Source organism: Harpia harpyja, chromosome 7 (genome assembly GCF_026419915.1).
Source record: "Harpia harpyja isolate bHarHar1 chromosome 7, bHarHar1 primary haplotype, whole genome shotgun sequence".
Taxonomy (NCBI): Eukaryota; Metazoa; Chordata; class Aves; order Accipitriformes; family Accipitridae; genus Harpia; species Harpia harpyja.
The window spans coordinates 38,082,736-38,099,547 of NC_068946.1; the positions used below are offsets into that span (position 1 = coordinate 38,082,736).

Here is a 16,812-nt window from a genome sequence, read left to right on the forward strand (position 1 = left end):
AAAATAAAATTGAAAATTAGTTAGGATAAATATTTATTTTCACATAACATTTCTTAATTGTGAAAAACACAATAGTCTATTCACATGTACACATAAAGTTTTGTAATAAATTACATCCAAGAAATTGAGTAATTTTGACCAGGAATATGAAATTAGAAGTAAATATAGCACTACATTTCCTTTATATTGTGTGTGATTTCAGAATGTTAAGATTAACATTGTAATAGCATTTAAATTCACACAAGAACAGAGTGACTGTTTTGAAATAAAACCACTCTGAAATACTGAACAGAAATACAGAATGCCATTGAATACACTGATTTCTTAATATTCTAAGAGTTGGTCAAGTGAAACTAATATGTTTCAATTGTATACATTATCTGTAACAAAGCAACATATTAAAACACCACCAGGCAGCTTCCGGGACAAACCAGTATTGAACTGCTATACTAACCTTAAAACAATTGGAATCTTACAATTTATCATCAAGTACACAAAACAAAGCATTTAACCTTAATGCATCAGCATTTTTTCCTAAATTTACAAATACAAACATTTAATTCAATGTAAATCCTTCTTCGTGTCCATTAGATTTTTTTTTTTTTTTCTCCATAAAAATGGCCTTTAACGGGCTTTGATAATGCTAAGTCAAATTTAGAACAGTGACCCTATTAGTTTGCAGCAAAATGCAGTTATTTATGGCTAAAGTAGTAAAACACACTCATACACACAAAAACATTAGCAGGAATACTTTAAATGTGCTGGATGTGAAAAGTTGTTCACATGAGGTCTACAGAAGGATGATTGTATTTTGGAAAGCTGGGGAATGTTAGAGCTCTGTGGATGAGTTGTTATAAAGATTACAAGACTGTAATTCTTAGTTGTAGGATTCAAAGTAATAGCATAATAATTGAGAGTTAGCTTTCATTTAATAATTTAAAAATTTATTTTAAAAAAATTTAAAAATCAGTGAATTCCAAATAACGCAATAAAACTTTTGCTCCACATGTCTATTAATTCAATACCTGATCTCACAGTCCTGGTTTTACACAAAAGAACAGCTTGAAGGATCAGGCAGTAACAAAATCCATTATGAAAAATGTCTCTCTAATGGCTTTAAAGCCCTATTCTACTTTGCAATGTTGTTTTTATCTTTCAGTCAATATGTATATGATGGAATAATGAAGAGCTGTAACTAAACCAACAGCAAGATACCCATTTAAGTATTATACACAATTAATCTCTGAAATTAAGAGGTTGATAGTTGTTATTAGAGAGACGACAATATAAATACGCCCTTTATGTGGCTGTATTTTAGCTAATAAAGAGGAAAATCATTGGGCAGGTGATATAACTGCATGTGGGGTAGTTTGTATCTACAAAATTTTCCCTATTATAAAATAATGGATTGATTAATGACATAATGCGGTTGTTTGGCCTACCATGGCAACATTCATACAATACAAGATAAAATACTGTAATCACAGATTGCATTTTAAGAAATACTGTACCCATGTTTCACATCAAAGGATGTGGTAGTGTTTTTCAACTAAGGTAAGAGAATGTTTTAATATATATTTTTAATATATATGTATATATATATATATGACTATGTTCCAGTTACATACAAATTTGAATATTAAATCCACTGTATTAAATCAAGGAAAACTTCACAAATACAGAATCTGACCCTGCAATCCTCACTGCAAGAGCAATCCATAACTGCAAAAGGACAGCTTGAGGAAGAAAGGATTATCCTTGTTAGTTTGTTCACAGGGTCAGATCAGTTGTTGCTTTAAAAACTTCTTTAATGTTTTCTTGTCAGTTTGGGTCTCCTGAAATCATTTACTCAAGTTTGGTGATTTAAAAAAAAAAAAAAAAAAAAGAAAGAAATTGGAACAAGTGGTTTCAAGTTCATCTTGAATGAAGATTATGAAGTATTCTCACACAGAAAAAGTAGCAAAATACAGTACAAACCTATTAACAGGAAATTTGAATTTGAAAGAAACTTTGCTTGCTGAATTTATGATACAAATACTAATAAATGGCCAATATCAGCAAAGACCATGAAGATTTTTTGCATTGGCTACTGCAGACTTTTACACAGATACTAGACAATGTAGACAAGGTGAAATGAGACAAATATTGCACTACATTACCTGTGCTAGTTTGAGATGAAAGACAAAAAGTTACAAGGTCAAATCATTTATATTTAGTCATTGTGGCACTCCTTTCATTTGTTTGTAAAAAAATTAATTGAAGAACAAGTCATAGACAAGTCTCCCGGTCAACACCTTTCCCTGAGTCAGCTTTCTTCTCTTTTCTGATTTCAGCACTAGGAAAAGAAGGAAAAAAAGTGTTACAGCAGCACTATCATATATATTAATCGTCTGCCCAAAAACCAACATTGCACTGGTATTTTAATTAATTTTTCATGCTGCGTAGCACAAACTGGGAAGCAAGTGAAAGTTGCTGTGCTGAATGGTGCAGAAGACATCAGCCAGCATTTTACTAACAAGGTAGGTAGAGAACTTAAGATGTACAGACAGACAAGTCAGCCAGCATGCAAGCAAAGATAGCCACTTTTTTTTTTTTCTTTTTTTTTGGCAAATACAACTGTTAATTGATTAAATAATGGTAATGGTACAGTTGTCAGACAATACCGGCATTTTCTTAAATGGCACAAACAAGAGGTCACAATAAGTTTTTCTTGTCTTTAAAATGTATTCTGTTGCTCAATGTACATTTAGAAGGAATGTTTCTGAACTAGAGCGGTGCAAGCCAATTTCCAACTGTAATATTTGGCTTTCAGTCTTGACTGGGGAGAGCAGGAGAAGGCCACGGTAGTGAGGAGTGACAATATTCCCCATTTGGAGCTTAATATATACTTCTTCATGTATACATTATAAGGAAATAACTTTTTTTTTTTTTTAAAGCCTGAAAGATCATACAAAAGCCGTATCACTAAGAACTCTGAAGCAGAGTTCAAATTTGGATTCAGCATTTTTCCACTTAAAACACTGTTGATTTGCCTACAGAAAGCAATATATGTGCAAAGCAGATGATTTTTTTTTTAGTGAAGAGGGTCCTAATTTACAACAGCGTAAATAAATAAAAAGTCATGTTCTTGCAATGAATTTCAATCACACTAGGAAAATGCAGAGGCTTCCACAACATAGGCAAATCAAGCCTTCAACAAAGAGTGGCAGGGTATCTAAAATAAAGATGGTTCTGAAAACAAACCTGTATCAAGCACATAACCTACCAGGTTTCATGGGAATAATTCCTTAACTAGAATGAATGAGAAATAGGCTGTTACACAAGGCTTAAAGAAAGCAAGATCAATTCTCAAATTCTTAAGGTGATTCATGCACAATTTTACAATCATCTGACATTTTTCTTCACATAAAAATTGCTTTAAGGATACAATTCAGTTCAGCCAAAGCTTACTTCTAAGCCTATGGCAGCTTCCAGAGGTGTTAATGGAAATAGCTAAAGAATACCAACTTCTGCCACTTCAACTGCCAAATCTGTCACCTTCTGTAGAACAGCGATAGAATTGGGTATGTTACGCTTTTTGCACACAAAGGGTATGCAAACAAATTCCTGGGGGGTGAATTTAAAGTGCAGCAGTACAGCAGGCAGTTACCTGTGCTTAATAAAAGCAAACACTGAGGATGTGTTGTGTGCCTTACAGTCTATAATATTTCCACATTTCACATGCCTCTGTGATACCAGGAAAGTCTTCCTTCTATTTAGGATTCACATCTCTGAGCATCTCCTGCAGATGTGGGCTTTAATGCCTCAAGAAATTTGAAAAAAAAGAGGACAAGTCCAGTCTTCTACCAGTAAAACACACATAACTGGTGGACATGTAAGGGACTTAGGAGCCCTCTTCCTCCCTACCAAGGGAGTAGTCTAATAAGCCTGAGAAGGAAGGTTTGGGATGTGGGATTTGCATATCTTCAGGTAGAAAGGGGAACACATACCATCTACAAAGTGATAGATGCCTCTTTCTCCAACATTTTAAAAGACCAGCTAGGACTACCTTCTACACATCGTCAGATCTTCTGCCTATGATTTGGAATTGCTATCTGAAGGGCTTAATATTATAAGCAGAGACAGAGGAACACTTAATTACATGTACCAAAGAGGGCTATGTTTCAGATAGGTGCCTTGGTGTTCAATTCTACGAAGACAGGCTCAAAAGCAGACCTTTAGGTAGGTCCCTAGGACTTTTAATAATGAAAAATTAAGGTTGGAAAATTGTAAAGTTCACGTGCCTCTATGGTTAGACAACAGTTCACTAAATTTAAGTCCCCTCTTCAGACCCTTAAATCCTGCTAAGAGTCTGGGATGTAAGAACTGTCACACACTACCCTACTACACAGAGCCAGGGGCAGGACAGAGCTTACGATAGATACTATCCATGCATCAGGCTAAGTCGTTTGTATAATTGGCTAGCCTTTCATTGGCCAAGTCAACTCAGTATTTAATTAGTACAAAGAACTTCCAGATTTTATGTATTCCAAAAATCACTCTGTGTATGTTGTTAATCGATCAGTGCCTTACATAAAAGGCATTACATGAAATCATAGTACAGTATAATTTAATTATCCCCATTTAATAATATTTTGAGATATTTGTATAAGAAAATAGATGTGACAACAGGAAAAGGAGTACTAAACACTTCTGTAGTTGAACTTGAAAAGGCATCAGTAAAATTAATTTCAAAACAACGTGATTTTTTTTCCCCTATGGTAAGATACCCTTCACTGCAGGGAATTGTGGAATGTAATACTGGTGATCTTGATCATTTGCAAAAGTTATCCTTATGACTGCTACCATTCCAAGCTTTCCTTTTTCTCAGTACTTACCTAGGATTGAATTATATCTTTGTGTAATGATACATGCATTTAGGAATACAATGTTTCTTTAGCTCTGTCTCTAATATGATTTAAGATTAGTATTGTCTATGGTTTTGCTTATCAGAAAGCAAGCCTTCCAGGTTTAAAGTTCTTTGAATCTACTTCTCTCTGGCAATCTGAGACAAGTTAGAGCACATGGAAAACCAGGATTTCAGATTCTTTAAGAGCTTGTTTCCTTTACAACAGAACACTCATACCTAAAACCATAAAACCTGTGATCCCTTAGTTCCTTTTCACCCGAGTCTTTGTTTTCATGAGCATAGATATAGGAACAGATTGAAAATGAGCTCATTAGAGAATAAGTTTCTATTTTACTGTAGTGGAAAGGCCAAATCACCTTTTACCAATGTTGTCTGAACCAGAGTCTATGAGGATGCTCTTTGCTCAAAGCATCTTTGAAAATTTCAGGTAAAAAAAGTACATGTTTACATAATCTATCAATCATAAAATCAAAGCAAGCAACATCCACCAGAAGAACTACAACTACTGCACAGCCAGTGGCTGTGAATGTACTGCATCAGTTTCTTCTCTTTGTCCAGGCTGTGAAAGCCTGGACAACAGAGGCACATAAGGTAAGAAAACCCTACTGTACATCCTTCTCCCATGCACCACACTGATTTCACTGTGACAGGATCCTTTTCAGCCCATGTTTGGGGTGGAACGCCAATCAGAACTACACTGCTATTTTGATCATCAGTGAAATAGCATTAAGATGATCACATAAGTGGGCTGCTCCATGGGTGTCTGAAATGAAGATTCTCTGGTCATCAACTGTTCCATCTCATTTACGCTGTTTTGGGAAAGGAACAACACTGATGGGCAGCATGCCATTTTAGGGTAACAAAATTAAAAACTGTATTTCACTACAAAATTTTTTCTCTTACTGTATCTTTTCACCGTAAAAAAATGACTAGCTGTTTCAAACATGGAGCTTGTTTTGAAAACTAGATTTATAAATGGGCAGAATATAATTTTATATTTTTAAAAAGTCAAAGAATTCATGAAAAAGGATTCTAGGAATAAAGTCAATTCAACATTTAAATGCACTACATCTACAGTTTCTATTTTTAATACACAATAAATTTCAAATTTTCATATTAAGGACTTTAATGAAGATATTTTACATTCCTATTTGAAATTTCTTTTCATTCTGTCTCCCCCCAGACTACACAAGGTCAAGTCATTTGGGTTCCTAGGTGACACCATTTTGAATTGCAAGATACAATCAAGGAAAAGGTTGGGGGACAGCGTCTTACCTTTGGGCAATCAGCTTCTAGAGTGATTAGGAAGGGGGAGCTTATGACAAAAACGTGATATGAAACAGTTAAGTAGAAAATAGTTAAATTTAAAATTTATGGGAACAGAGGAAAATTTCTCTGACAATCACACTTGTGCTTGTATATAATATTTTCTTATTCCCACAATAATTCTGTAGCACAGATAAAACATCGTTGCTTCATTTTACATTTGTCTGGACTAAATTTTAAAAGTATTTAACTGTTTTGAGGACCAGTGAAGTAGGCAGAAAAATGAAAAGTGATGCAATCTTAAAATTATTTTCATTCCAAATATTAGTAGATTGCATTCAGAGTACTGGGTTCTTCATACAGATATTTCCAGGGCAGTGATGACCACTTCTTTTTCAGGAGGAAAGAACAAAAGCAAGCAGATCAAACACAACAGCTGTTGTGCAATATCCAGGTGTAGGCTGGTGGTTCATTACACAAGCATCAGGCATGCCCAACTTCATTTTCCACTGTAGCATAACTAAATAGCATGCAAATATTTGTGATTTTTTTTTTCCCCATAAATAGTGCGTTTGTGTTTTGAGCTCAGAATATTATGACTGGACATAAATAAAAGGAAACCTCAAGAAATAAAACTGCAAGATGCTAAAAATCTTTCTAATCCCTAGCAAAATATTCTAATTCTGGTTTGACACCAATATATAAAGTATAATGCAATAAAAAAAATTAAAACCTTTTAGAAGGAAAGCTTGACTCCTTATCTTTTGCATTCTCTGAGGATATCAACAATGTCTTCCACACAGCAGTTTTTGCCATTTCATCAGAAATGTTTATCACAGATGGGTCATCTCTAAGCAAGAATAAAAGTAAATACACAATAAAACAATGAGCAATCAGTCTTTGTTACTTATTAACTCTATAAAAGTCCTTGAAAACTGATAGTGATGACAATAAATAAGTGCAATGTAAGTTAAGAAGTTATGTTAAACCTCAAAAATCCTGAACAATGACTTAAATATTCTCTTAAAACATCTTAGCACTTTAGTATTTTCCTCATCCAACAGCAATTAATCACAGTAACATCAATAAAATATATCATGTCACTTCCAACTAACAGACAGAGAAAAAATGAGGAACTGTGAAATTAAATATTGCCCAAGATCTCAGAGCATGCCAGTGGCGTAGTTGGATTAAACAAGAATCGTAAGAGCTCCTAACAGTTCTCAAAGTACTTATCCTCTGAAACTCCATGTGCTTTTAAAACAACTTTAAAAGCAATCAAAAACCTTGACAAAGTCAAAGATTTAAGTGATCTAATAAAAATGCCCCAATTAAACAAGCTAATCAGTAGCTTTAGGCAGCACTTTGTAGCCATTATGCCCTTAGCTTTACCTGGACTGCTCCAACTATGTGTTCGTACACTTAAGAATGATAAAGTCTTAAATGTTTTAAGGGCCTGCCTGTACATTATTCCCGACTTCATGGTTTACATATGGCTTGACATTCAGTAAGCCGTCAGTAAACTTGTTTTCACAATGTTTTGGGGAACCACTTTATCAACCAATGTCCTGACTCTTCTTTTTAGCTGTAGGACTGTGACCCTTACAGTACAGAAAGTCAGATATTATCCGGGCAACTGTACCTAAGTAAACACACTATAGATCAATACAGATCACACTCCAAGATAAATGAAGCTAAGTATTGCTAATATAAAACAGAACAAAAAGCTGTGGACAAAAGAAGAAAAAAACCAGACCATTAGAAGTGTGATGAATCAAAAGTGAGAAATAGGCTGGGATTTTTCAGACACACAGTTAGTTGTTTGCCTTAGGAGACATTAGGGTAACTTCATGTTAAAATGTAAGAAAGGAGGCCACTCTGAGATAGTGTTCCTATGAACTCACATTAATGCAGAGGTTACTATTACCAGATATTTCAAATCTTTATTAAGAACTTTCTTTCTGAAAACTGTAAATGACAGTAAGTGCTTATGGGCTGGCTACATGTTACTACTATCTATAACATAGGTTTTCACGCTTTTTAAGTTTTGTCAACCCTGCATTATGCCTTATCTACCCTGGACAGCTCTTGATTCACTTACTATCTCACATAGATAGGATCTTAATTAGAATGTTTTAAAATGTTACACTGTAAGAACCTAGTTTTTCTGTTGTGTCTTCAAAACCTTTCCGGGCTCCCTGTTAGCATCAGGGTGAAGGGTTTGACCTGCTCTACATCTTTGTTTCACACTGTGCATGTCAGAGGCCAAGGTTCATTGTGAACAACCTGATCCTGCAGTCCTGCCCAAGGGAAAACTTCAACTAGTAGGTCCTTTTCCTAGGCACTGTGAGAGCACGTGGAAACACTAGAAAAGGGCTGAGCTTATTAAATGCTGCAGTGTATGGTTCAGTTCACCCATCTGTACTCTACTACCAGACAAACATCCTCCTGACATTCAGTAAGCATTAAGAATAAATATTGTGGCATGTTTATTTGTTTAATTGCAACTCACCTAAAAGAGGAAAGGTATATTTTACCTGTAATGTCCTTCTAGTGGTAACTGAACAGTCCCTTCCTCTTCCATTGCTAACATACTTTGCTCTTCCTAGAAGGAAGAAATTTAGATGTGAGACAGGATATGATGTTGTGAAAAGTGAAATTTATGTACTTTAATCCTCTTCCCCCTTTTCTTTATGTATTTATCTGAAGTTCTTAAAGTAAGGTACTTTTCAACTCTTAATTTAAATATTTGACATTTAAAACCCTGTATTTTAAAAGACATATCTTCACTTAATGTTATTTTTCAATGTCAAGTAGAGGTGACACTTGTAACAATAAAGAAAGAGAAAAATTAGTAACACTGAGTGAGCAACTGTATGGTGAATTTTAAATATGCATAACAGCATATATACATTACAATGTTAACATGCAAAATTAGGGAAGTCAAGTTTGCACACACACAGTTTTAATACTGATAAAAGTTTTATTGCGGCAAAAGGTAGTAAAACAAGACACCAAAATTAGTTTTCACTTGAACAGGGAAAAAACTTCTGTGAGCAACAGGAAGTGAAGAGAACTAGGAGACGTATCTACCAAAAATCTTTTTGTGAAATAATTACAACTTTAGAAAATCTATTTTAGGGGGAGGGGAGAACAAAACAATACCCCTCAAGCACCACGTCCTGCCTGCAAGAACAAAGGAAAACAAGTCTCTGTCTTTCAGACATCAACTCAAGGCTCCACAGGAGGATTCTCAAGGCTCACACCCCTGTTAGGTCACAAAAACCACAGACAGGAAGTTAAAGTGCCTTCACATGAATGTAACCATCAAATCCTGCCCTAAACTGTTGCACTGTGTGTGTGTGAGCATTAGCAGACACCCAGAGACCTCCACATCTTTCTTCCCTTTATTAGATGGCTTTGTAACAGTTTACCCTGATGCCTGTTTGAAAGTGTGAGTTGGCTCTCCCAAAAAGATTGCTCACCATTTTTCTGGTAGATCACCCAAAACCCTACATGCATCACACACACTGGTAAGTTGGTATTAGCTGGAAGAGCCAGTACAATTTTCCAAAATAGTAGAATTTAAGTCCTCTCTGCACAGAAATTTGTTCCTTCTGTGTTTTCCTATTATAACTATTTTAAAAGTCACAACATTTTTTTCTCCAAATGGGAGAAGCCACTTCGTTCATTCCTGTCTCAGGAAGACTTAATTGATTAACATCAAAGTGGCTTCCAAAGGAGGTCTGTGAGGAGAAGGCATGTATAAGATCCACTATAAATGTACAAAGCCTTGCAAAAACATGGCCTAAAAATATAAAACAACTTAAGTGATGAAATTGGGATCCAATCAAATAAGTTCCAGATCTTGTCAACTATATTTCTGAATATTCTTGTGGGTAGAAAACTTCTATTTTTAAAAGCCGTGTGATAGCAACTCTCCAATTAATTCCTTAGGCTACATGTCAGAAGTTTTATTACTAGTTAATTTTGTCATTTCCAGGCTTCACAGCTTCATAAGTTTTTGACAGTTGAACAGTTTTAATAATAGCTCCAAATATTTAGAAATGCCAAAATATGTAAAAATAACCTCTCAAAATAGACAGTGAATGAAATAAAGTAACACCAGTACATTTTCCCAGTTTTGTTTTCTGATGCCATCCTATCAAGCATGGGAAGGAAAGTGACATATAACCAAAACATAAGGATAACAAGGAATCTTTCCAATAACCAGACCCACAAGAAGAGAGCTACCTTGGTTACTTTTGGTTACTCTGAATTGTGATGACAACAGATACTGTGATGAAACAACTCTCTGGTCTGCTTCAATTCAAGGGGGAAAACAATGACTCATGTATTTTAATTTCAGCCTGATAGTTTTAAAGGCACATACTAAATAGTAAATAATCATCATGATGTTTATCACCTGGGTAAAACCTTTTCCCCAAAACATATTCTATGAAAGTATGTTGAATGTGTCAAGGAAAGCAAAGTTGTAGTTCTCCAGGTTTCAGGTGAGGCAGTGAGTTGTCAAAGGTCACAGAAGAATCCTAAAGGCAGAGAAATCTAGTTTTCCTAGTTACCTGTTCAAATTATTGGCTCATGTTCTCTTTCTGCAAATAGACTTACCAGTGGGAATCCTTACACACACCATTTCACTGGTCTCAGATCACATCTCAGGGCATCCCTAAGGATAAATTGCTGATTTATCCATTCACATTGTCTAGTTTCTGCAGTACCCTTGTACTACCAAAAGGTTATGTCTTACAAGTCCTGGACTTTTGCAGAGGTCTGCAGGGCATTTTAGAGGTCATATGCACAACTGTCCCCAGAGCACTCCCGCCTAGAAGTGACCACAGCCTCCCAAGACCATGTGGCTTCACCTCCCACTGCCACCACAGCCTCACACCATGCTACTATTCAAAAGTGCTGACGCAGGATACGCAACTCTTATTTAAAATAACCTGGCACCAACATATTCTACCTGCTGCTCCTGCAGTTAGTGTTTCCCCATCGATACTTGTCCCTCATTCATTTGGGCCCAGTACTGAGGTTCCCTAACAGGTGGCATTGATCAGGTGGCTAATAACAGGGGCAAAGGACAAAGACGACCGTCCCTTACACATACAGTTACTTTATGTTCCAACACTTTTATATCATATGCAAACAAGCAATTCATGAAGCAGCAGCTAGATGAAAATACTATCAAATAGATGCAAAACTGTTAGAAAGCTACAATCAGAAAAATAAGTGTTTCACTGTCAAAATATAGGAACATTCTGAGTAGAAATGTGTAAGAATGTGTCCTGTATCAACTTTATAAGAAATGATCTGAAATGCATATTCTTTGAGAGGAGATGAGGAGTCCAGATCTGAAACAGTGAACTGGGTGGTAATGCCACAGGCTGTAAGTAAAAGTCAGGATTTGGTTAACAGGGGTAAGCAGCGTCACTGACCTTTTCATTAGGAAGTGGAAGTAAATTGTTTCTGCAGAAGCAGAAGGAAAATGCTGGCCCAGAGTGTAATAGGGATACTGCACAGGATTATGACACTGCTGAGCGGAGAGGGCACAGGATGATGGTGTGTGACCTATGTATGGCTCAGATGTAGCTGGACGTGCCATGCCCCTCAAATTCTGCAGTGCTCTCCTCAGCATCTCCAGCAGGGACGAGACCAGTCCCAACACAGCATCAAAGTGCCCCAGGCATCTGAGGGCTTTCCTACAGACACAGGTTCATCCCTGCACATCATCTGAGTGGGTCTCAGGAGCAATCCCCAGGAGCTCTGTAGATACTATGTTATATGACAGTATGGCAGCATAAGAATCTACATCTAATAGACATCCCTACCTGAGCCTATTAGATTTGTAACCTTAAAAGGACTTATGTAAAATATGACAATATTACACTTTGGATACTGTTAACAAGTCTGCCTGTTGCATGGAATAGGCCTTATTTACAGAATTTTCTCTAACTGTCTGAAGGAGAAATTGATAAAGTGCTACACAGCAGAAAAAAACCCTGAAACCATGACCCACCTCTTTCTCAGCATCTTCCAGTTTCTTTTTCTTGCTCTCAGGCATCAAATCATCTAACCAACTGAGCTCCCGCTTAGTAAAAAAAAAATCCATGAGTTTTCGGACAAATACCAAAGCTAGGACCTGTAAAGATGTTAATTCAAAGAATTAGGAAATTAAGCAAGTAAAACTGACAAATATGCTTGTAGAGGAATACTTTCAAAAGAGACCTCAGGTTACAGCTAGAATTTTACTCTTTAATTTGGATATGCCATCAACTGGTCTTCCTTTGTTCAGATGAAGTATGGCTTTAAGCATTTAACAATCACTGAGATCAGTAGATATCTTTTATTTTCAGTTAGTGAAATGATCAGAGAGAGATCACTTAAGAAGCAGAATAGATTTGTCTTTTATTTCCAGCAAGACACAGAACTATCAGTAAAGTTCCTCAGTCCATTGAACGATCTTCCTTAATGAGTGAATGTTATTTCCATAAAATGATTTAGCACTACTCCTTAAATAAAAACATCAAATAATTTTCTAATTTTTTAAGAGAAGAATTTTCCCTAAGAGAATATACAGTTGGGCTATCCACACATATAAACAGAGTGCAACCTAGACTATATGTTATAAGACTATAGGTTATATGTAGAATTTTTCCTTACTTAATACAGTATGAATTGTCCTTGAACACTGAATCAAAGCAATACTGTAATTACCTGCCCACATTTATTTTTTTTCTTCAATAATAATGATCCACAAGTGAAAAGAAAATGGATTTTTAGAGGAAATAAAAAATATTTCATACCATCATAGGAAAGACAATGGCAGCTCTTGAAACCTTTATAATCCACAGAAGCACAAGACAACTCAGCTGAATTACAGTGAAGAGATGGACCTTTCTAAGAGGAACATGCCTCAGATAAATAAAATCTGGCTGATGCTTTGCAGGCATCCAGAATAACTTTATCCTGTCAAAAAGCTGGAAGAGAAATTTTTAAAAGTTTGCATCAAATTGAGCTGTAGGATCATCTATGCTGACATTCACACACTGCCGAAGAGATCCTGAATATCTAAGAATTTGGCTTGTTATTCTAAAGGCAAAAACTGCGTGGAACTTCAGGAGCACAGAAAAAGACTACCTCAGTTACAATCATGAGCCATGAATCTATACTAGTCCAATGGTGTTAAAGGACTCATCTCTCTGGCTGAGCCACCAGAGTAAGAATGAGAATTGTATTATTTAAGTAAAGTTTAATTATTTGGTTAGTCATGCTTCTTAAGTTCCTTTCAATTTTAATACACATTTGTCTCCCTAGGTATTTCTATAGCAGATGTGCTGAGATATTGGATTCTGCTGAATTACATTCTGTATAGTCATACTCCAGGAAACATCCTGCTCATAACTGCATAATATGTTATACGCAAAGAAAATAGTTACTTTAAGTTACTTAGTACTGCTAAGATTTCAAGTCAAGAACCCTTAAAGTTAGGCAAAGTCAGACTTCAAAGTAGATGTGAATCAATCATGAATCAAACTGAACGGAAGCTGGTTGATCCTGTTGGGCATATGCACTATTACACCGCCTTTCCAATACATTCTAAACTTCTGTTTTTCAACAACTGAGCTCTGCTTCCTTTAGCACACAAAAAGCTGATCATGGCGGGATCTCTTCAGTCTTTTATCTCCTGTGGATGAAACTTTTTCTTTCCCCCCAGCTTACTTCACCAGACACTTTATCCCAGGCTGTTTTCTTTTCCCTATTGCACTTTCTTCACACAACCAGGAACAAAACAAAAAAAAAAAAAGGAAGGAATGCCAGAAAGCCAAGTGCCATGCCATCAGGAATGTACATGAGAGGTTCTTGTTTTTCAGACCTATTTGGCACACTGACCCGAGGCTTTGTGTCAGCTGCTATGGCGATGCACCATTTCTCCCTGCATGGATGAGCCATGCTATATTCACACAGTCTTCAGGAATTTCAAGTTTCAGGAATTTTTATTGAGCATGTGCAAACTGCATTTTTTAAAAGGCTTTTAATTTGGCCAGATTTGAGCAGATTTCATTTTCACAGAAACAGCAAAAAGCACATCCTCCTACAAAAGCCATCTTATCAAATCTCCATTCCTTGTCCCAGCTTGGGGGAGGGAAAAAGGGAGGGGGATGCTATCACTTTTCCAAGTAAAGATAGCCAAATTTTAGCATGCCTTAAAAACACTCTTCAATAGTGTACTTTCTCATACCCTTGTTCTGAGAAACAGCTGAACCATATTAAGTTGAAATTATCTAAACCTCAGTAAAAGCCAAACTACACTTCTTAGAATATCAACCCAAATGATAAGGGCTAGGTAAAGTTACAAAAGAAGTCTCTGAATAGAAAACAGCAGTCAAAAACCAAGAGATGTTGCCAGCTTTGCCTATAAATAATAGAGAGGTAAAAAAAAGCAAGACATTTTTAACTTGCAATCAAAAATTTAAAAATAATGAAGGAAACAATCAGGCATTTTCTTTGCTCTTTGTATTTAACAACCTTTTGCACGGTGAAATTCATGTTTTCATCATGCGATTGTTCTTTCTCAATTGTCTTGGAAGATGTATCAATACCTCAACTTTCAATAACAAAGGCACACTTGAAAATTTGAGTCTTTGTGTCAGATGGGCTAAAAGATTTGACACCATGACATTTAATGCTGCAATCATCCAGGAGAAATGGTATACAGGATACCATAACCAACCCTGACCTGAATGCTGGAGCACCTGGCTTCTGCCAGGGGCTCCTACTTAAGGCCACTGCAGGAATGCTGCCCTTCCACTAGACTTGCCTTTCATCCCTGAGGCCAGAAATTAAGTAGCATGGGACTTGCAACAGTTCCCCCCTGCCTGGGGCATTTATTTGCACAGGAAAAACTTTCAAAGTCTTGCCTATGTTCATTTTAGGGCAAGTTAGCCAAAAGCCTCATATAGGCAAAGTTCAAGATCAAGTGTACCACTACAAAGGCACGCACTTAGAAGCTGAAAAGGCAGCAGGCAAGCAAGTGAACAGCCAGGCAGGGGAGAGGTGAGATAGTTGTTACTCAGTTTTTAGGCTCAGCCAAAATTCCCTTGATAAGAAGGGAGAACAGAAAAATCGGCATATAAAAAATAAAAAATTGGAGCACACTACCTAAAAGGAATAGTCTATTTAGAGAGAATCCATTTTCCTTTTTAAGTGAGTCACTTTCAAGAATTTAAGGTTGCCAACATTCTTTTAAGATTATACACAAAAGATAATAAAATAATATCATAAGAATAGCTACAGATTTTATAGAAAGCATCATCAGTAACACATTCTTCATAAATCCATTTTACCTGAATTCCCTTTAGAGATGAAGCACCCATGTAAAGAAATACTCCATAAAGTACTGGCATAGGAATAAACTGCACGAACAAGCAGAGAAAGGGAAGAGCATATTAAATACCATTTAACAATTTTAAATGCTTCTAGAAAGACATTCTAAACAGTTGAAATTCAAAGTGCCATATGCCTGTATTAATCAGACAAGTTGTAAATTCAGTGTCACTCAATTACAAATTAATAATGTTTCTCAGAGTATAAAGCAAAATAAGAATCTGGCTCTATAGTTTTATTTTCCTCTCACAGCCAGTTACTACAATATACTTTATTCACTATTAATAAAATTAACAGAACTACACAAAAAATAAAAGTGTTTGATACATACTTAAATTCTTTACTTAAAAGACTGTGCAGGAGAGCATCTGAATAGTAAAGCTATAATCCTCAGAAAAATATTCAAGACACACACAAAATACTTCATACTGCTAAAAGAAATGTTCTGTGCTGCAAGCATTTAAAAATGGGTGAATTACTTTTATAGAATGACTTTGTAAGAGCCTATTTTAAATGTTCAGACTCTCAGTATACAGTGTGTAGGTAAAGGAATGTTTCCATAGATAAGTATCTATTTTAAATACTAAATACACAAAACACATGTTCTGTGTGTTTTCAAAGTGAAGGGTTTTGATATACTTAATAAAATACTACTGGGAAGTACAAGTTCTAAGGGCTTATTGCCTTCACTGTGACAACATGCAAGTCTAAATTCGGGTCTTACCGAAGCCAGTGGCAAAACTCTCACTGATTTCACAGAGGCCAGATAATTCTTAAAAACAGTAAGTATTATGTATATAGATTGTATTATACATGCATGCAACTAGACACCCAGTTTCAGGACACTGGTGAGCTGTGTTGAGTATACAGGGAGCATGAGACAATTTTCATGTTCATTTCCAAGAAATGAACACAGAAGTTCTCTTGCAACTGTGAAAATATTTTTAAATTATCCAGAAATCACAAAATGTTTTTAAATTTTCTAAATAGATTTACTTACTGGTATAACTTAGCAAGACTGTTTCATGATAATTTGCCACAGGCCCAAAATATAGACAAAGGGTGAGTCTTCATATACAGGTCAATGGCAGAATTCCCTTTGACTTCAGTCAGGCCAGATTTTCATTACAAGGTTTTTGTTTTAAACATGTTAGATGTCCCTAGTTAAAACATGTGTTTTAAACACGTTAGATGTCCCATTTTATTATGCAAAATCAGAATTCCACTTTAGA

General features: G+C 35.8%; 1 protein-coding gene across 8 annotated transcripts in view; it reads right to left on the minus strand.

Moving 5' to 3' along the window:
• Positions 1 to 16: 16 nt before the first annotated feature.
• SLC4A10 (solute carrier family 4 member 10) overlaps positions 17 to 16,812 on the minus strand; it is a 165,051-nt gene continuing 148,255 nt past the window's right edge. For 5 of the 8 annotated variants that reach the window (XM_052791621.1, XM_052791623.1, XM_052791620.1 and 2 more), the window contains 8 exons: positions 15,541 to 15,609; positions 13,000 to 13,173; positions 12,213 to 12,335; positions 8,713 to 8,780; positions 6,909 to 7,025; positions 6,185 to 6,224; positions 3,266 to 3,291; positions 17 to 2,335 (listed from right to left, as the gene is read on the minus strand). In XM_052791621.1, the coding sequence (XP_052647581.1) occupies positions 2,269 to 2,335; positions 3,266 to 3,291; positions 6,185 to 6,224; positions 6,909 to 7,025; positions 8,713 to 8,780; positions 12,213 to 12,335; positions 13,000 to 13,173; positions 15,541 to 15,609 (684 nt within the window). In that variant the 3' untranslated portion in view covers positions 17 to 2,268. The remainder of the gene's footprint in view (positions 2,336 to 3,265; positions 3,292 to 6,184; positions 6,225 to 6,908; positions 7,026 to 8,712; positions 8,781 to 12,212; positions 12,336 to 12,999; positions 13,174 to 15,540; positions 15,610 to 16,812) is intronic. The other 3 variants (XM_052791625.1, XM_052791624.1, XM_052791626.1) reach the window with 2 other exon arrangements.